Below are 21,268 nucleotides of genomic sequence, written 5' to 3' on the forward strand. Positions count from 1 at the left end.
GACAACCTGTGCCTGTGTCAGTCCTATATGGGCAGTAGAGGGGGGAGAGGAGAGGGATGGGGAAAGTGCTGACTTTCTACAGAAGATGTCCCCATGATAGACACACGTTCATATGCTTTTCAGTTCATCTCCACGTCACATTTCAGTGCTGGCACATTCCATGAAGTGCATGAATCATTCAGTCTACGCTAAAAGGGGCAAGGCCTGTCACAGCACAACACTGGTGACGCAGAGCTATGCCACCCAGACTGTACAGAGCTGTGCTCCCTCATTTGGAGAACAGTGGATGTCAAGACTGTGGGGCAGTAGGGGTCAGACAGTTCTGGCCATCGCTAGACCAAGTCTCCACAGGAAGAGAGAGGAGCATGGCCTTTTGGCCGCGAGGTTAATTTAATCCCATCACCTGGCAGAAAAGCAATTAGAGCTCGCTAGTGGAGCAGCACTCGCAGACTATTCCGAGAACAGCATGAGCAAGATTTTGTCCATTGGTGTTGTGCATCAGAACGGTGCATACAACAGCCTACCAGATATGTGTGATTTATACACTTCCAGAAACGCTGCAAGGCAAACACAATACTGGATGCACGGACGCAAAACACACACGTAGTTCCCCACCACTCCTCTTTCATAGCATTCTCTCTCTCTCTCTCACACACACACACACACACACACACACACACACACACTCAAATCATGATTGACTTCCAAATCTCTTTCTTCTTCGCAGATTCAGACTCACAGAGAACATGTGCGTGATCATTGCTGGCTTCATGTAACAAGCCACACTGTTGTCTGATTGAGCAGAATCATTACAAGAGGGACGAGTAAGCAATTTACCCAGTTTCAGTGGCACCATAATGTATTGTTAGAATGCCGTTTTCTTTGGTAGATTGTGGAATTAAGTGCTATATGTAGAAAGGGTTTCACAGGACACGTGTTGATGTAAAACCATAAGAGGCCACTGAGTGACAGGGAGGTTGTTTTTAGATATAAATATACACAGACAATACATCAAACACACACATGCAAATAAAAGTCGAGTGCAGTTTGGGACGTGTGAATCATCACACTGTTCTCCATTACCCTCTGTGGTGCTGTAGCATCTCCTATTGGCTGCTGAAACAGCTCATTGCTAAACAGTGTGGCAGATGTGGCCAGCAGCGAGCCCTCCATGTCTCTCACACATATTCCCATCTTCGTGCCACTTGCTGTCACTTCTCTCTCTCTCATCTTTATGTCATTATCCCTCACAATTATTCCGTTTCCAGACCCCGACTCTCAGCACATTCAGATATTTATATATTTCAAAGGATTCGCTATGCTGCAGCACTCTGCAGGAGCTTAGAGCAGACGCCAGCCTCCCGTGCTCTTCTGCCGATGGTATGCCAGCGTCTTGATGTGCGAGTCCAGCTGTGAACGTTTAGTCTTCCAGCACATCCCAATTGAGAGATATTTCCCCGTTTGCTATTTTCATACCTAAATATCTCTATTCAGAGAACCATACCACCTGTTCTCAAAAGATCATGACTGATCATAAATAATTCAGACTTGGCTGTGAACATCCAATGTGCCACTTACATCAATATGCAGCTTATTTTGCATGAGAAGGTCCTCCCTGTCTCTGATGACTAAGGGGCATCTATTTTATCCTTGTAGACAGAAAGCATGTTGTCAGTGGCTATTGTGTTGTACAGACAGCACTGTGATGATGAGAGGAACATGTGCAGGCTACTTGTACATACCTGGCAAAGAGGAACCTGATCTCATCTGGTGCATGACTGTGAAACGTTGAGCAAGGGTGCTGTTAAATCCCCTCTTTTGTCACTGTGTGCTGCAGAGGAGCAAATTAGGCCGAGTCAATCTGACACGCTTACATCTGAGCTATATGCTGCCATCTCATGGACAAGTGTTTAACTGCATCACTCCACTTAGCTGAGGGCTGGTCTTTCTATGCCTTTGTTTATATCCCTTGCGTAGCCTCGTCCTCTCTTCCTGTTGCTCAGTTTTCTTTCCTTTCTTTTTCTATCCCTGTGTGATAATGTTTTATTGCACACCTCTCTCTCCCTTGTTGAGTCTTCCCATCCCCCAAGAGAATTCCTCTGCATGCTAAATTGAAGTATATAAAACTAAAAGTCTATGATGCTCCTTTACTAAGACAATAAAATCTCTTTAATTGTCTCAGGATCATTACATACAATATGATCAACCATGTAGCCTCGCCTTTTTTATTCCTTATTTATTCAATAACCAAAAATAAATCCAGATTTGCTAAAATGAATCAATCAATTACCAATTAATTAATCACCTCTGTTTGGATTTTATTCAATCATAATCAGAGATTGAATAAAATGTTGCTCTCAGTTTACAGATTGACAATAGAAAAATATTTCCGGGCAATATCTGAACATTTTATCTCAGATCAGTCTATGAGTAAAACAAAATAAGACTGAGACCTGATTGTTTTTGTTGCCAGTTAGCTATGACAATATGTATGCTGTCTAAGCCCAAGGCAATATGACTTTTCAAATGCAGAATTTGGTCCACGAGAGGTTTATTTTTAGCCTCTGGCACAATTGATAAAATGAAGTGGATACTTGGTTGTCTTGAGACATCCATTACAGCAGTCAGTTCCAGACCAACTAGTCTCCCAGCCGTCTTGATGAGCACGGCATGTGCTTGAGGAATGAGTTTTCTTTCCTCTACTCACACACACACACACACACACACACACACACACACACACACACACACACACACATCCTTATGCAATCAGACCAGGGATTCCCCAAGTGCAATTAGTACTTCATCAAATCAAACTGTATGCAATAAAATCATACCCTGTCAGAGTACAACAAAACACCACTGGCATCCTAAAATGGGATTAGAGATAAATTATTTAAAATCCTTACTAATTTTGATTGACTTTTTTTTTTTTTTTAACTTGTTCGTATTGTAATTTCAAAGGAATCACCAGTGACAAAGCAAACAGGTACACATTATGTTTCTCCCTATGGCACCTGAAAAGCATATCTCTATTATGGCATAGGCTATTGCAGAGAGATCAGACAACTTATTGTGTTGAGCACATAGAGTGGCAACAGCTAATCTACATTGTGCATGATCCATTCTCTCTCCTGCTGCCTGTATCAGGTCTAAACATACTGACAGTACTGCCATCTGCTGGAAGGTCGTGGTAACCTTTTTTTTTATGAGAACAGGTTTTAAAAGCCACCTAAATATAGTTGTATAGAAGTCAAGCCAAGTCAAGCTTATTTATATAGCGCGTCTCATACACAGAGCAGGCTTGTGCACAATTCCAAGTTTTTGAATTGCCCTCCATTCAATTCATAAATTGGAATTTGAATTTAATTGGCGCCGCCCAAATTGAATTTGAATTGGAGTTGGAATGACATTCTACCCCAGCCTTAGCTCCCTGTCCATTTCAGGATCCAATTTAAGATTTTGCTAATTGTTTTTAAAAGCACAAAATGGTCTGGCCCCAATCTACATATACACTCATCTCTTAGATCTGGCAACAAAGACCTTCTCCACATCCCCCGCTGTCTGCAAAGGCAAAAAGGCGACAGAGCCTTCGCAGTTGCTGCTCTGCACTTGTGGAATCAGCTGCCATCTGATAAGAAATACCCCGTTTAGATCCATGCTCAAAACCCACATGTGCTCTCTGGTCTTCTCAGCCCTCTAACATGCTATGCTTGCTCTCTGTGTCCTGCTGCTCCTGGTTTAATAAGTAGATGTACAGTATGTATATATGTGTCTTCATTTTTATTTTATTTTTTTGTCTTTCTGTTTTGAAAACAGCCAGTACTTTGGCCAGTAAGCTGTGTATAAATGTGCTATAAAAATAAATTTTACTTACTATTTATTGACCGTTTTTGTTTGATTGAGAACATTGTGGTGGATATCACCTCACTAATCTTAACTTTGCTGGCAGGCAGGCATTTCCAAAAAGTTTTATTCAGTAGAATGCTAGGCAGCTAATTTAGCTACATTTCAAAATTCATTTACACTATTTAACAGTGTACTATACATAATACAAGTAGTTATCAACACAAAACATTCCATAAAACAGTCTCTCAATAGGTAACTAGGCACTTCAAACTAGTTCCTTTAAAAAGGTAATCTCTCCATCATCACTATAGCAAATCTATTCAAATCTGCATGACTGTAGACGGACAAGTGCTCTAAAAGTCTCTGTTAGCAGCTTTTGTGCGAAAATTCCTTTGTTGAAGTCAGTGGCTACATGCGGTGGATTTTCTCATGATCCATGAACTCTTTAAGGTTCTGCAGGTTGTCCCACCATTTAAAGAGGAAGGTGTCCGCAATGAGGCTGAACCAAGGAGTGATGTCCAGTTCTTTTCTCTTGCCTTTTTCCAGCATGTCCTTCAGCTCCTCTTTGGTGACATAGCAGTAGCTCTTGATCTCATTGGGATCGGGGTCCAGCTCAACATCTTTCTGCATGAATAGTATGTAGTCAATCTCGTGCTCACCCCACATGCCGTCGGACTGTGCTTTGTAGTGGATCCGGGTCAGGTATGTCATGTCCTCTGGTGGTACCTAAATGAAGAAAATTGGAGAAAATGACCCTGATGAAGCCGTAAGCCGAAACATTGGTCAATAATAAAACAAAATTTTATCTTGAAGTTCTGAGTGTGCCACAACACTTTTGTTTAAACCTAAATTGGAGCATCATTTAGTAGTAGTAGCCTTTATTGTCATTGTACAAGTACAATGAAATTACATCATCAGCCTGTCCAAACATTTACAGTATGACAAGGGGAGGGAGACAGAACAGGAAGGTGGGCAGAGGAAGAAAATACAGCATGACATTTATGAACAGGAAAGCTGTCAAAATCAAAGTCCAGTCACATAACAGAGGTATGTCTTGCACAGGCTAAAACTCCTCCCTCTCCTAATTATGACTCTGGCCAGTTATAATCCCCTGAGCCGCCCCCTGAGTCACACCTCTAAAGAACTGTACCTGGTCTGTAGGGATGCCCAGCTCTGCTTTCAGGCGTCGCTGTGCTGCTTTTCTCACCCCCATGGCATCCTGCTCCTCCAGCTCACTGTCCAAGTGGAGTGGATGGCTACAGCAGGTGTTTGTGAAACAACCTACTCACACCAAAAGAAGGAAAGAGTAAAATATTTTGAATGTACTGTACTCTACTTTCAGTATTTCAGTGTGAGTTCAGTCTTAGGTCAAAATGATATCATATGCATATAAAATGTTCTGCGATAGGCTGTCAGATAGTTGAAAAACTTTCATTTGCAGGTCAAACATGGGCTGATGTATACAGTAGATAGTGTTCCACAGACTAAGGCTGAACATGTCAGGTTTTATTGTAGGCCTATATCTTCTTCAAACAAAATGCCATGATAGTGTTTGAATGGAAAGCAAACCTGGAAAAGTAATCTTGGCATCAGATCGTTGTTGAAGTAGAAGCTTGTCTTCATTGTTAAATATGAACACACTGAAAGCACGATGCAACAGTCCTGAGGGTGATAAAAGCAGATATGGTTTGAGAAATACAGGAAAACACTTTGTGAGCCAACATATGGCCTATCTACAAGACTGGAATTAGCCAACAAGCAGACAGAAGTGCGGTCATAGACCTTTTTCGATGTTGGAATTCAGATGACAGTTCTTTTTGCTGTCAGCCCCTGTCTTACGATCATTCTCATCAATCAAGATGCACATCTCAGCGAGAAGCTGGACTTGTTTTTCGTCCAGGTTATCCGTGTTAACTTCATTTTCAGGCATCTTTCCTGGCGTGCCGTGTAGTCTTGATGAGCTGCACAACACATATAGCCCAGAGTCAAATTATCTCGGTGGTCAGGCGGGTTAAAAACCAAGGCTATGTTAATGTCTCAGTGACGGAGACCTTGCAGATGCTTGATCAATAATTTTGTAAACAACCTAGGCTACTTGAGTGACAACCGATTCTCCTGTAGGTTACTTCTACCATTATAGCGTTCTGGTCGAAACGCAATGCATCAAACTAAGAAACGGTCTTACCTTGGGTGCTTATATCCTAAAGGAATGGTACGCTTTCTGAAGCCTGTTGATAGAGTGGCGTTTCTTCCACAAAACACAGGTAAGCCTGCTTTTCTCGACAGAAGTCCCTTGCAGGATACTACCCTTAGCGCCGCCCACATACTGTACGCCATGGCCTGTCAGCACAAAACCGCCAATCAAAATAGAAGAACTTCCCAACATGCCATCGAACCATTTAAGTGAATAGAAACCTATCTTTTAGGTCTATGATAGAAACTCGGTGGATAATTACGACAAACTGTCATAGTACTCTCCAAATTAGATAATGTATTCGAGTTTGGAATTCGTTCAGCAAATGCACTAAGAGAACAAAGCAAACAGAAAACAAATATATTTGCTACTTCTCTCCCATGCAACACCCACCACCAGCTCGCGCGAAACACTTCCTGTCACTCTGACGTAAAGCCTATTCATTGGTTCAAATACAACACGGACCACCACTCGAGATGATAAAAAAAAAATAGAAAAAAGTAAAACCATTCGAGCAGCAAAATTAAAGAGCTCCGCCTATCTACAAACGTTGGTAATTTATTTTATGTGCTGTGCTTTGTTATGTTATTATCCCTTATTTCACGAGTAATGTGGAGTAACTGTTGCCGTGAAAATAACAACCACTAAAGACAATCACTACGGTTCTCTGTTTAAAATTCTGCGCCAGGTACCTCAGGTGGGCACATATGTTGCTGTGAAGTAGAGCATAGTATCATAGGTTATAGTAGGCCTAGATGGGGGTCACATAAAGTAAATGATACGATAGGCTCACAAGTTACCAAATACCTGACTGCATATGGTTAAGAAAAAACTGTAGTGTCTTTTTTCACACACACACACACACACACACACACACACACACACACACACACACACACACACACCAATGTGATATTAACATTGTGATTTGATGAACACTGTGATTTGTTCGTTAAGTCCCCCCTTGATCCAGCCGAAATGCATAAAAAAAATGAAAGAAAGTGTATAATCTGTGTGTATCTACTCTCCAGGGCAGTAGGGGCGACACATCTATTAGAGATCTTTAAGGATCACCACATTCACATACGAAACCATAGAAGAACAAAGGAAAGGCCACTAGTTGAAGAAAATGGCCGACGTAGAGATGGATTTTCAAGGCGAGAGGTTGAATAATGGGTAAGAACACGTGCAGGGCACACTCTAGTGCAGCCCACTGATGGTTTGAAATTATGACGATTGAAATAAATCTCTTGCATACTTTAGTGGTTTCAGTTTATACGTACTTTAATCAGCTGTTCGTATGAGTTTTAATAACAATGCTAACGTAGCCAGTTAGCTAGCCCAGCATCTTAGCCAACCTGACGGAAAATGGCTAATGATGGGTAACGTTACAGTGCATGATACCAACCATAACATAGCGTTATGTGCCGGCAAAGACAAGAGATCGGCATCCTTTAGGTTCTTGATTGTCTACGGGGTCTGTTCTTAAAGCTTTAAGTAGCCCACAATTCATTAAAATAGTTAACGGATATCAGATTAGTGTGGTTTAGCTAAATTGTTATTAGCCGACTGATGCTAGCTTACGGCATGTAGGTTCTAGATAACGTTGCCATATATCGCTAGCGAGTTGCAAAGCTCATAGCCTAACCTAGCAGCGGGAGCAGTGCTAAATATGCCGACTGACTAACATACACCATTCTGTCGTTCACATCCTCATAGAAATGAGTAGTGATAGTTGTAGGGTTACGTGCAGCCACTTCGCAGTGGCTAATTATTTGCCCAAACTTTTGTTTGGGGAAGGACGTGCATGTCCAAGCTAGGTAACGTTAACTCAGCGAACAGAGCAACGGCAATCAAAGTGATTGTATGGTGTAAACGGTTAACCTTAACCGTTAATGCATCATTCATCTTAGCTGAAATTTCAAGTTGACTCTGGCTTTGTCAAAACAATGTTCGGCTTAGTCTCTGGCTTTAATCAAATTTAATGTCATCATCCAGTGTCTTTGCCTCAGCTGGTATCAATTGATTTACTTTAGTAATACATTTTGCATTGCATATTATTTCTTATAAGAAATTGTTGCGTTTTATATCTCAATCTCACTACCCACAATATGCGCTCTGTGCTATTTCAAGTAAGTTGTAGTGTTTTGACTCTAATCTGTTTGTCGTCTGGTAGGAAAGAGGATTTGGAAAGCCCTGGAAAGAGCGAGGAGGAGAACGGTGACATGTCGGAAGAGGAAGAGGAGGAAGAGGACGAAGGGGAGGCACCAGCAGTAACAGCTGGGGGGGTTGAGGTAAACGGAGAGAAATCAGAACAGGGGTCCAAGCATCACAGCAGCAGTGGCAAACACAAGAAGAAGAAACACAAGCACCGCAGCAAGCACAAGAAGCATAAGCATGCTACAGAGGACGACAAGGAGAAGAAGCGCAAACACAGGCACAAGCACAAGAAACATCGACGCAAAGATGACGTGTCACCCTCCCCTGCTGCTGGGGCTACGGAAAAGGCTGAAGGCTCCCCAAGCTCGGTCAACCCCAACATGGACGACCGAGCCGTGCTGGAAGACTTGGAGAAGCAGCGAGCACTTATCAAAGCTGAGTTGGACAGCCAGATGATGGAGGGCAAAGTGCAGTCGGGCATGGGCCTCATCCTGCAGGGCTACAACTCCGGCTCGGAGGAGGACGGTGGAGGAGAGGGCAGGACTCGTAATGGGGAGCAGCGACACAGGGTCAGCACAGGGAAAGCCCGCTCGCCCAAGGACCAGAGCAGCCGGTCCGGCAAGAGCCGGAGGGACTCGACCGAAGCCGGCAAACCAGGTTCCAAACGCCGCAGCAGAAGCAGATCCAAAGAGAAGAGTGGTCGGGATGCCAAAGTTGAGAAGACCACGGCATCAGCGACGACGGTGACTAAGGGCACTAGTGGCAGTGACGCAAATAAGGAACGTGGCAAGGATCGCAGCGGCTCTAAAGACAGGAAGCGCTCACGAAGCCGGGACCGTTCCAAGGATCGTCCCAAGAAGTCTCCATCCCCTGCTGGACACAGACGTTCTCCCTCTGACAAACGAGCGGAGGGCAAAGGCCGCTCGGAAAGACGATCGTCTCCCCGGCCAGATGAGAGGCGACACCAGGCTGAGCCAAGCAGCAGCGGCCGCAGGTCGAGCTCGCGGGGCCGAAGAAGCCGATCCAGAGAGGGGCGGCCAGGTCGCTCAGAAGCGGAGAGGGACCGAGAGAAGGACAAAAGGCCTGGCAAGTCCCCGTCCAAAGACACGTCGTCTGGGAAGGAGAACCGCTCGCCGCACCACAGGCGAGCTCCCAGCCCCCAGCACCTCCGCAGCGCCTCTCCACGCCACAGGGATCGACCCCCACACCAGCCCCCATCTGGGTCTGCTGACAGGGGCAAACCGAGCCACTCTCCCCCCAGAGCCAGGTCCCCACCCAGAAGAGGCAGAAGCCGGTCTCCAGAGGTCCGCAGGAGGGACTCCTCACCCGTCAGGTACCAAACACGTCTGTCTAATAATTTGCTGTTCTACGTGAAGGCAACATGTTGGATTTATAAAGCATGAACTATTGGGACAACCATTTGATTACTTAATTCAAGTGTGTGTGTGAGAGAGTTTATATGTATGTAGTTTTTACAGCCTAAGCTTGATGGATTCATTTGTTATTGTTTGCCTTTTGTGTTTGGATGTTGAGGTTTTACATCTGTGAAAGTCTGTTTTTCTAAATTGAACATTCCTAGAAATTTTCACACTGACTAGTATGATACCGCAACTAATTCTTATAATTTTGAAATCATGCATAACTGGTTTAAGTAATCTCAGGTATACTGGCTTACAGGGATAAATGTACGTGAAAAGTTGCATTGTTTTGTTAGTGTTAGGGACTTTGGGCCTTCTGCAGTATTTACATAAAAATAACAGGGGTGATTATGTGTATTATTTACCCCTTCTTGTCTCCATCTGTCAGGAAACGTGGCCGGGCAGACGGCATCGCAGGTAGATCGCGTGACACCAGTCCTGTTCGACGACGAGGAAGCCGCTCCCCCTTGAGACGGAGGTCTCTGTCGCCACGACGACAGTCGCGCTTGTCTCCCCGCAGGCGGAGCAGGTCCCCTCTGAGGCGTGGGTGAGAGAGCCTGGTCTTTTAACCATGTTATGCCCCTCTTAGGCTTTTACAAGTGCAACATTTGGAGCCTCGAATTGTTAAGATGCGTAGTGTACTTTTTAGGAAATGCGGATACTAATCAGAGATAACTTTGGATTTTCCAGCGAGCGAGACCGCTTTGGTCGGTTGCGATACCGGCGGTCCAACTCTCGCGATCGAGAGCGGAGGAGGCGGAGGAGCAGAGATGAGGACAAGTTCAAGGGCAGCCTTTCAGAGGGCATGAAGGCTGACCAGGAGTCATCCTCAGAGGAAGTGTATGTTGAGTGAAGTGACGCACAACCATGTTTGATGGACCTGAGATTTGAAAGTAGACAATTATATGCAATGGCTTTAAAAACATCTATGCACAGGCACCCACATTTTCCTTTCTGTAAGTCCTATGTAATGAAATAATGAAACCTAAAAACAAAGTGAAGTCACGTGCAAAACTGCAAAAAAGATTTCAATTTCAATTTGATAGTAAATGAAGTCGTCTTTTCATTCAGGTTGGAGGATTACGATGCAGAAGAGGAGGATGAGGAAGCTTTGATTGAGCAGAGACGACAACAGCGATTAGCCATTGTGCAGGTCAGTTGTGCAAACACTACGGGATATTTTGGCTGGACTTGCCCTTGCCCTGCTTCTGTCAAAACATGAAAATACTCAACAAAAGTCTGTATGAACTATTATGTGTGCTATGCTGAGCTTTTTCTGAGTTCAAGTTTGCTTCAGTGCCTATAATTAAAACCTTGACCTGTGACTGGCTGAACTACCCTGCTGTAGCTGATTTTGTGGCCCATCGTCTAAGTCTGCACTGTAACGTTACGTTAACGTTAATGTAACGTTATCCCCGTGTAGAAGTACAAGGCAGGGAACGAGGACAGCATCATGGGCTCCATGATACATCGTCTAAGTCTGTACTGTAACGTTACATTAACGTTAATGTAACGTTATCCCCATGTAGAAATACAAGGCAGGGAACGAGGACAGCAACATGGGCTCCATGGCGTCAGAGCCCAGCAGCCCCCAGAGCAGCACGCGGAGTCGGTCGCCGTCGCCCGACGATATCCTGGAGCGCGTAGCAGCTGATGTGAAGGAATACGAACGCGAGAATCTCGACACATTCGAGGACAACATCAAAGCCAAGCACAACCTCATCGCTCAGGAGAAAGATGGTGAGCGTGAACAGTGTTCTAACTAGCCAGTGTTTTTTATCACATGCTGCCCCCTCTTTTTTTCCCCTGTTCCATTTGAAGAAATGAGCAATCAAATCTGAACTGTTTTAGTTTATTCATGGATTGGAGGGGAGGGTATATTGAGATGTAGGCCTGTATTCAAAACACCTTTGTTTTACTGCTAAGAGTACCACTAAAGCAGTGTTTCTCAAACTTTTGGTCTGGTTTTTACCATGATTTTAACTTAAGTGGTAGCATGTTTATGGAGTTTTTAGTATGTTTTTATATAACTTGACGTGATTATTGTATCTTTATGAAGAAACTTCTCAAAGACTCCCAGGGTACCGCTAGAGACAGTCTGCCTACCACCATTGGTGCCCATACCACAGTTTGAGAACCACTGCACTAAAGCTTTCTGGCTTTTACCAGCTTTTATCAAGGAAAAGGACTAGCAAAGAGAAACACTTGTAGCTATGGTTGATATGAATTCTCATGCTTGCTTGCAATGACCTTTCTGATTGACTCATGAGCAGCTGGAATATTTCAATGATTAGGCATGTGCTAGCCAAAATGGCCATGGCATGCCACAATGAAAAATGGAGAAATAAGGAGCTAACTAGAGGAAGGTGATGTTTTCAGTCAAATGAAACTGTCAGTATTTGTACATTATACTCCACTGCTACTCCGTGGTGCCTGGAAAGCAAACCACACAAAGAAACACTCCTCTCTGTTGGAAACAATTGCTTGTTGTTATGGGTTTGGGGGGAGGGGTAACAAAGCACAGTGGTCATTCAGTGCATGCCTTCCCCATGTTAGTGTTTTGTGACTTGAAATGTCATTATTGATGGTGATTTATCTGGAGCAAAGCCCTTGTGAAGTTTTGACTGGCATGACTGATCTTTTTTCCGTATTTTTGTCTGATATAGGATCCAACCCAAAGAAGCCATCAGCTCCTGACATGTTTACAGAGTCAGATGACATGTTTAATGCAGACTTTGATGTGAGTCATGGTCGACCTGTCTGTCTGTCTGTCTTCTGTTATTCCTCTTTGCCCTTTCCGTTTGTACAGTGTCATCACATAAACTTATACCTGCAATGATGCTTAAATACGTTTAACTTAAATATTTTTTTGTTTGGTTGTTAAATTTAGAATGATAGTTCCATGTGGTCTGTAGCCCACAGTGTTAAGTTAGGTGTTGCCAGATCAGTCCCTGTAAATTGGATTAGGACAAGGACAGGAGAGTCTGATACTGGATCTGCACTGAGCACTCTATTAACTATTAACATGGCCTCTCCTGCCCCTCCCATCTGCAGAGTGCCCGGCTGAGAGCAGCAGGCATTGGCAAGGATTTCAAAGAAAACCCCAACCTCAGGGACAACTGGACAGATGCTGAAGGCTATTACCGTAAGGAAAATCATCAGGCCCGGGTTTCCCAGATTCGTTAAGAAGCTCTTAAGTGCTAAGAACTTCTTAGGAGCGCTCTAAGAACGTTCTAAGAACACTCCTAAGACGTTCTTAGCACTTAACAGCTTCTTAACAAATCTGGGAAAGCCGGCCCAGACCAATGTGCTTTGTTGTTTGCTGTATTGTATTTCTGAAATATTATATTATAAATCAAAGAGATTGTGTGAAGCCCTCAAACTGCTGAAAGTATTCCTTGCAGGAGTACAGGACGATTGCTTGGAATAGTGTTGATTAAGGCTTTGACAGCCAATCACCCAAATTCACAATTTGTGAAATGCTCCAACAATGTGTTGTGTTGCGTTGCGTTGTTGACTTTGGGTGTCTCTGGCACAGGTGTGAACATCGGTGAGATGTTGGATAAGCGGTATGACGTGTACGGCTACACGGGCCAGGGGGTGTTCAGCAACGTGATCCGGGCCAGAGACACGGCCCGCGCAGGCCAGGACGTGGCCATCAAGATCATCCGCAACAACGAGCTCATGTAAGCACAGGCGCGAGACGCTCCTATGATACTCAGAAGCCTCCTCTGATCAGACTTCAGACGAGCTATGTGTCAGCCACATGATCAAATATGCGTTGTGCTTTCCCCCCGACAGGCATAAGACTGGAATGAAGGAATTGGAATTCCTGAAGAAGCTGAATGATGCTGATCCCGATGACAAGTTCCACTGTCTCCGTCTGTTCCGACACTTTGACCACAAACAGCATCTGTGTCTTGTCTTCGAGCCTCTCAGGTGCATAAAACACCACCGACCGAACATTTATCTGTCTCTTTAAAATGTGTCTGATATTGATGTACCGTAGGCTGATGGTAGAGCATGTTGTAGCCATGCTTGCTGTGACATACTGGAAAGAACATGTTTGCACACTGTTCAAGTTGAGTGCAAACTGTTTTGAGTTGCACTTAGAATGATAATTATAACAGTTCCAAGAGCATGTCCAAAGCAATGGTTTGAGTTTACAATGCTGTTTTTTTTACCTGATCTTTCTGTCCCTCAGTATGAACCTCCGTGAGGTGCTGAAAAAGTACGGGAAAGATGTGGGGCTCCATATCAAGGCTGTCCGCTCCTACAGCCAGCAGCTCTTCCTGGCCCTGAAGCTCCTGAAGCGCTGCAACATTCTCCATGCCGACATCAAACCAGACAACATTCTGGTGAGTCTTGCCTTATGCTCCGTGGGATGGAGTTCATGTTTTACTTTCTATGATCTGTGTGTCATCTTTTTTTTTTCTTTCCTCTACTTCAATTCAGGTGAATGAGTCGAAGACCATTTTGAAACTCTGCGATTTTGGGTCAGCGTCCCACGTAGCAGACAATGACATTACCCCTTACCTGGTCAGCAGGTTTTACAGAGCACCTGAAATCAGTAAGCACCGCTTTTCACTGTTTACGTTGTTTTAAGCATATGTAGCATTATTGAGAAATGTGGGTACGTTTGTTGCAATTTATAGCATTGGAAATGTTTGTCATGCCACATGATTAGCACAGTCAAGGTAAAGCTTAATTAAATTAACACTAGCTGGTCTCTTTCTCGTCAGTCATTGGGAAGCCATATGATTATGGCATCGACATGTGGTCAGTGGGCTGCACTCTGTACGAGCTCTACGCCGGCAAGATCCTCTTCCCGGGCTCGTCAAACAACCACATGATCAAACTGGCCATGGACGTCAAGGGCAAGATGCCTAATAAGGTATCCATGTAGTTACTACTGCTGGTACAGTTTAAACAGCAAACAAAATCTGTGTCTAATGTGAAGCTATCCATGCTAAATGGCCAAGAATTCACCACAGCACACAGTCTTATTAACATATTCATAAGTGCAAAACCAGTTTAAAATGATAAATCGTCAATGTTTAATTTGCAGATGATCCGGAAAGGAGTGTTCAAAGACCAACACTTTGACCAGAACTTGAACTTCTTGTACATTGAAGTGGATAAAGTGACCGAGAGGGTTAGTATTTTGTTTTGTTCTTTTTTCCCTGCCCCCCTTCCCACCTTATTAGGTGAGTGTTTGCGCTTCATGTCAGTAATGGTCTTGTAAATGTATCTAACTCTTGTCCACGCTTGTAGGAGAAGGTGACCGTCATGAGCACCATCAACCCCACAAAGGACCTGCTGGCAGACATGGTCGGAGGTCAGAGGCTCCCCGAGGAGATGAGGAAGAAGGTGATGCAGCTGAAGGACCTGCTGGATGGGACCATCATGCTGGACCCTGCCAAGCGCATCACCATCAACCAGGCCCTCCAGCACCCGTTCATCCAGGAGAAGATCTAAAGCTGCTGGTACCACCAGACACGGTTACACAGGAGACCATACTGCTATACTCCCCCCTTCATCCGCCAGGCCGCCTCTTGACCTTTGACCTTACACCAGCATTATCAGGTCACATCTGACCCATCACACCTTAGCTAGGCACAGCGGGGACCTTCTGGAGATGATGCCTCCCGGGCCTACAGCTGACCTGATTCAGATGTTGGAGTGGTTGAATGGTATAAAACAATCCATATGAATGTTATGTTGATACATCTGCACCAAGTCCATATATTTCTCACTCTGTAGAGAGTAGATACATTACGGCTGGATTACGTTATACCATTTTTTTCAAGATGCTTCAGATATGTGTGGATCATCCTTTTGGGGTCATCCAACCAAATGGCAATGATCTGCCATCCTTTTTTTTTTTTTTAAGATCTTTCCGGATTTGATTTTCATTATGTTGCGCTAAAGTGAACGTATTTTGATTGTAAATATGTCACTGTAGGCTTTGCGTTTTCAGATCATTCAGGAAAGTTATTTGTTCGGTTCACAGCAGCAATGGTAAGAACACTGTTCTCATGACACTTCCTAGCGACTGATAAATTGAAGAATATAATGTCAAATGGTGTAAGTGTACAGCTCAGACCAGGCTCAATGGTTGTCGATGTACTGTCATAGTGGGGCCTGTGCCTCAAGAAGACTGACAGAACTTGGACAGATGGCTCATGTCACTGTTCACAGCACTCTCAGAGGTCTTTAAGTGGAGTTTCAGGGATGTCATGTCACTCCCACAGGAAATCATGAGGAGGTTCCATGTTGCTTTCCCCTTACTTAAAGATTCCTTTGGTTGGTAAAAACTTTGACAAAAGATTTGGCCAGTACGCTTAGAGCACCCTGCTGTTGTGTTGGAGTCGGTATATGCTTCTGAATTCTACACAGCTGGTGCTCCACCTTCATTTAGAGATCCAAACATCACATTTTTATGGCATCCAGATCTGTGTACTCTTCTGAGCCCTGCCATTGACTGACTGCCCGTGCTTTTTCGGGCAACATTCTTGACCCCTGACCCCACCTATGGGCATCCTTGTCAAAGTGCCTCCTCCATGACTTGTCTGTGTAAAATGTAAAGCGATTAAAATGACATCCCTAAGCCCCGCCCCAGCCCCCCACTAAGCCCCGCCCCAGCCCCCCCCCCCCCTTACACTTACGATCACCATAGTTTGCATTACGTGTTGTAGATATTCCCACAGTTACCACTTTTCGTAATGCAAGCCATCATTGTTTTTGTTTCTTATAAAGGAATAAATGCCTTTTGTTTTCACTTTGGGATTGAAACTCATTAATTGGGTTGTGAAGGACATTGAATGAAATGAACACGTTGAGTGTACCATTACTTTTATTAATAAAAATGTTTCATATCTTTGCCAAGCAGAATTGTCTTTTAACTAACAGAGAAATGTAGTGAACGCTATTCAGCAATTAACTAAATAATGCATTACTCACTTTTCCCCCTCATTTGTAAAAGGTGGTGTATCACCATGGGGATCTGTAGTCTAAGTTCCCTGTGAAGGTTTGATGTAATTCTGATAAGATAAATGACCTGGGCCGGGTTTCCCAGATTCGTTAAGAAGCTCTTAGGTGCTAAGAACTTCTAAGGAGCGTTCTTTGAACGTTCTTACAGCACTCCTAAGAAGTTCTTAGCAATTAGGAGCTTCTTAATGAATCTGGGAAACCCGGCCCTGGTTCATGGGGCAATTCTATTGGTTTGAAAGTAATATAGGAGATATTAGTATTTGATGATTCTGATTCACCATCTGATTACGAAGCGCTGAACTTTAAATCAGATTGATGTATATATGAGTAGATTAATGAAAACAAAAAAACATTGTCATTCTGTAAATAGCTTTCCTATTCAGAATCAGAAAATACCAGTCTGTTGCAAATATTTATCTTCATAATTTAGAATTTTCTTCTAAAGCCTACCTTACACCGACAATTTTTGGGAAAGATTCTTGAAAGATTGTAGTCTTGAGTAAAGCTTGAATGATGGGCATTAGTTAAAAGACTACAATCTTTCAAGAATCTTTCCCAAATCTTGTAAGGTAGGCTTTAGTCGTATTTTTCTCAACTTAACCTATATGAAATCAAGTCTAATTTAGCCTTGGTATCCCAATGATTGAAACGGAACTGAAGATATCCAGCAGGGGGCAGAGTATTCCAGACGCCAAGATGACACACTGTGGTGGCCTGACCATGTGATGTGAGACTGAACACTTCTCTCTTTACTAATTTCCGCTTTGCTTCTGTCTGCAGAAAAGTGTATATGTTCGTTGTGAGACAGCTGTTCTATTCTTAGAATAGGTTATTTAGAACTTCAGCTTAGATGGAAAAGAAGGGGTTTCAGAAAAGGAAAACCTTTTTTCAATCAGAGTTGGCAAGTTTGATAATATACTCCAGTCTTGATCCTGTGGGGGAAATGTGGTCTCTGCAATTATTCCAATTAGTGAAACACACAGCACACAGTGAGGTGAAGCACACACTAACCCGGAGCAGTGATCTGCCTGCTCAACAGCAGCGCTCGGGGAGCAGTGAGGGGTTAGGTGCCTTGCTCAAGTGTGTGTGTGTGTGTGTGTGTGTGTGTGTGTGTGTGTGTGAGGGGTTAGGAGCCTTGCTCAAGGGCGCTTCATCTGTGGATTTGGGCATGGGAGAGCAGTGCTCAACCACTCCCCACACCCATATTTTTCCTACTGGTTGAGGATCGAACCGGCAACCCAACGGTGACGAGCCCAAAACCCTGAACAGTAGGCCACGGCTGCAAACTAGTTTCACAACACTGCAGTGAAAATGTGTCTGATTGCCTGTACAGAGAAGAGATTCAGAATCACAGGATTTTACCCGCTGTAGAGGGTGAGGGTTATCGGGTATAATAACACAGACAAATTCCCCTTTTGTCAATTTTGAAGGTGCTGGATAGTCATTTGGCGCCAATGGACAATTCATGCAACTAAAGGATCATGCTCTGTGAGGTAAAATAATGGCTGTTCTATCGCTTCAAGTTTGAAGTAAGGAACAAATGAAGCCCCAAGCAGCAACCTTTAATCAAATAATGGGCTTAGGAGATCTCGTCAAACCAGCTTCGCGCTTGCAGTTGTTTCTTTCCATCACCAACGTTTTCTCTAATCCCTAACCCAAAACCACTGACTCTTTTTCTCCCACTGAAAGAACATATAGACTCAAGAGTCAAGAGAAAACATGTTATGACATGAAGGGCAACTGTCACTTACAAAGAGATAGAGGATTAGCAGTATCCTTGGAAACTCCCAAAGTAATCATGTATATTCTCTTTTAGTAGACAAATGCAATTGCAACCATATTTTCCTCATCGAAAGCCTTTATATCATAAATCCTAAAATGAGGCACCTAAGGCTCACCTATCTCAAGGCAAATGAAAGGCATGGGATATTGTTTCATGAATTGTGTTTCTAATAGTACATCTAGCAAATGTTGATTTGAAATAGTCTTTTAAACAATTTATATATATAGCATATAGTCATGTACGATATTACTGAATGTATTTTCCTGACAAAATGGGACATGCCATATCAAAAAGATAGAAGAAATTCATTTCTAAAGAAGAACATTACTGGCATAAGAACATGTTTATGTGATCTCTTTGTCTCCTGCATGGTGCTGTAGGCAGAATGTTGCTTCAAGAAACTTCCGTATACTTCTGGAGTAGTCTTCAATTTTCAGTCTATAATACTGTTGAGCCATTGTCTTCTGTGCATGTTTGATTTAGACTTACATGGACAGAACTGCACAGTATGCATGAAAGCTGAGGCCCACACTCACCACAAGCGTGCAAGACTGCAGAGGGACCAGAACATTCTCGTGGTCTGTGGTAATTTATGCCCGTGCTTGGCAGTTCTGTTTACATGCATAGAGATTGCTTTTCAGGAGGCCTTCTGGTCCTCTGTGGCATCATGATGGTACTGCTGACACAGAAACTGGCTGTGGAGGAGGTGGGGGTGGCTGTGAAATAAACATCACCAAGGCAAACAGCCTGAAATGGCTTGGGGTCCAGACCAGGGAACATAATGTCATAGGCATGCAAATTAGATGCTTGAAATTACCATCCTTTAAAAAGAGGAATTGTCTACGCGCCCTCAATAAAGGAAGTGGTGTTGTTTGATACTCATGTCACAGCCGTCAGCACATTTTTGTTGCCCAAAGTGCAAGTACACTTAAGTCCCTGTAAAAAGTGCTCAGGTGTATAGTGGTCATTATAATTCATCCTGTCACAGTCAGCATTGGCTGTACACTATTGGATGTCTGCCATAGGAACTTCAATTGTAGAAAGACTTGGGAGACAAAGTACCCTATATTGCCAAAAGTATTTGCTCACCGTGCCTTGACTCACATATGAACTTCAGTCACACCCCATTCTTAATCATTCTTAATTAGGAGTGTGTTTATGGGAACTTTTGACCATTTGTGAGGTCATTGATGTTGGACGAGGAGTCTGGCTCTCTGTCTCCGCTCTAATTCATCCCAAAGGTGTTCTATTGGGTTGAGGTCAGGCCAGTCAAGTTCATCCACACCAAACTTTGTCATCCATGTCTTTATGGACCTTGGTGAACAGGCATGTTAGAACAGGAAGGGGCCATCTCTGAGTTGGACTTAGTCCCTTAGTTCTATTGAAAGGAACTCTGAATGCTTCAGCATTAACCAAGAGATTTTGGACAATTCCATGCTCCCAACTGTGTGGGAACAGTTTGGGGATGGTCCCTTCCTGTTCCAACATGACTGTGTACCATTGTTCAAAGCAAGGTCCATAAAAACATGGATGACAGAGTTTGGTGTGGATGAAGGCAATATTTGCCTTGCCGACTTAAATCATGCTATCAGCAAATAATATGCCATTTACAGATGGCTGATATTTATATGAGTAATATCAACTCTGCTCTTGTTGAGGCGCATTCAGAGATAACGCTATGAAGGGCTGAAAGACTTGAAAATGATATTTAGTAATATTTTGCGTCATTGCCAGGGTGTAAATTACAACAAATAAAACAAATAAAATGATTGCTTTTTGCCAGATTGTTATTATAAAGATTGCTATCAGACCAACATTTCATAAATGGTTCATCCCTATACTCATTTACAATACTGAAAGTCTCAAAATGTCTCTGATATTATGCCTGTTCAGATTCTCAGATTCAACAATGTAATGGCTGTAATAGAAACAGTTACAATATGTGTCTGCATGTTCTATAGCTTTTTACTTCTATGTCTTTCTTCACAGACAACAGACATCAGACAAGCTACACAAAGAGACCTTACTGCTCTTAGCCCAGCCATTTAACTACTAAATAATTGACGTCCCTCCCTGACTTTAAGGCTCTGTCTCTGAACAACTCCCTCCGTGGCCTGCCCTCAAACTCCAAAACAAAAGTTTGATAGGACAATTCAATCTTTTTGGAATACAAAGGATGCATTTAAATAATGACAACATGTTTAAGTCCCTTCATACTGGACACTCTGTGCACCCCTAAGCGGTTGGTAGTGACTGTGGAGTGTGACTGTGACCTAGCACCCAGAGCTGTTTTCATGCTTAATGAGTTTTAATTTTCTGTAGAAACATGTCTAACATTTGACATTTCAATGGAGACTTTCCATCAAGTTTGGTCTTGCACTGAACAGAGCACACATAGCATCTCCCATACCTCAGGGCATCCCATCCCTATCCTATTCTTGCAATGCTTTTTAACCCAACCCAAACCAAAGAGTTAACCAAACTCAAACCGTTGTGTAAAAAGTACTCCACTCCCATAACTTTATTTTCCCCTCAGGTTCTACCATATTCAATTACGTAATGCATAAATATAAGTCTAATGTAAAAGCACCAGTGGATAATGCATTAATGAAAATGACACTTTATTTGAGTGATCAAAACTTTTGATTTCCAATCCAGTTCCAGAATCTAATTAAATGTTAGCACAGTATGCCTGCCCGGGGCAATGCTCACCACACCCTACATCATGAATCTGAAGAAAGTATGATGTAGTCTATATGAAAGGCTGTATGATGAGTACCAGTGAACTATTTAATCCAATACATTTAATTAGCAGACAAGAGCTTGGAGAAAAGCCAGATCTTTCTCCTAAGTACTTGGTCACATGAATGT

The 21,268-nt window shown here is 43.2% G+C and overlaps 2 protein-coding genes across 2 annotated transcripts; one reads left to right on the forward strand and one right to left on the reverse strand.

The window, feature by feature from the left end:
- Positions 1 to 3,955: 3,955 nt before the first annotated feature.
- Positions 3,956 to 6,456, reverse strand: idi1 (isopentenyl-diphosphate delta isomerase 1). The gene is made up of 6 exons (XM_062521593.1): positions 6,437 to 6,456; positions 6,035 to 6,189; positions 5,632 to 5,810; positions 5,419 to 5,511; positions 5,000 to 5,130; positions 3,956 to 4,575 (listed from the first exon to the last, which is right to left on the reverse strand). Exons 2-6 carry the CDS (start codon positions 6,184 to 6,186, stop codon positions 4,258 to 4,260), a joined length of 873 nt encoding a protein of 290 aa, XP_062377577.1. The 5' UTR covers positions 6,187 to 6,189; positions 6,437 to 6,456; the 3' UTR covers positions 3,956 to 4,257.
- Positions 6,457 to 7,109: 653 nt separating this feature from the next.
- prpf4bb (pre-mRNA processing factor 4Bb) lies at positions 7,110 to 16,504 on the forward strand. The gene is made up of 15 exons (XM_062520977.1): positions 7,110 to 7,219; positions 8,220 to 9,536; positions 10,010 to 10,168; positions 10,312 to 10,461; positions 10,693 to 10,774; positions 11,151 to 11,361; positions 12,288 to 12,361; positions 12,676 to 12,766; positions 13,160 to 13,307; positions 13,423 to 13,560; positions 13,826 to 13,979; positions 14,077 to 14,191; positions 14,364 to 14,515; positions 14,690 to 14,776; positions 14,896 to 16,504. The coding sequence occupies exons 1-15, from the start codon at positions 7,173 to 7,175 to the stop codon at positions 15,097 to 15,099; spliced, it is 3,129 nt and encodes a 1,042-aa protein (XP_062376961.1). The 5' UTR covers positions 7,110 to 7,172; the 3' UTR covers positions 15,100 to 16,504.
- Positions 16,505 to 21,268: the final 4,764 nt, after the last annotated feature.

The sequence above is a fragment of the Sardina pilchardus genome, chromosome 19 (genome assembly GCF_963854185.1).
Source record: "Sardina pilchardus chromosome 19, fSarPil1.1, whole genome shotgun sequence".
NCBI lineage: Eukaryota > Metazoa > Chordata > Actinopteri > Clupeiformes > Clupeidae > Sardina > Sardina pilchardus.

Coding starts and splice junctions, on each gene's coding strand:
- idi1 (XM_062521593.1), bottom strand. CDS start 6,186: ATGGCGTACAGTATGTGGGCGGCGCTAAGGGTAGTATCCTGCAAGGGA. Junction 5,512..5,631: donor GAATTCCAACATCGAAAAAG/GTCTATGACCGC, acceptor TATCACCCTCAG/GACTGTTGCATCGTGCTTTC. Junction 4,576..4,999: donor TGGGCATCCCTACAGACCAG/GTACAGTTCTTT, acceptor TTCTTCATTTAG/GTACCACCAGAGGACATGAC.
- prpf4bb (XM_062520977.1), top strand. CDS start 7,173: ATGGCCGACGTAGAGATGGATTTTCAAGGCGAGAGGTTGAATAATGG. Junction 11,362..12,287: donor CATCGCTCAGGAGAAAGATG/GTGAGCGTGAAC, acceptor TGTCTGATATAG/GATCCAACCCAAAGAAGCCA. Junction 12,767..13,159: donor AGATGCTGAAGGCTATTACC/GTAAGGAAAATC, acceptor TCTCTGGCACAG/GTGTGAACATCGGTGAGATG.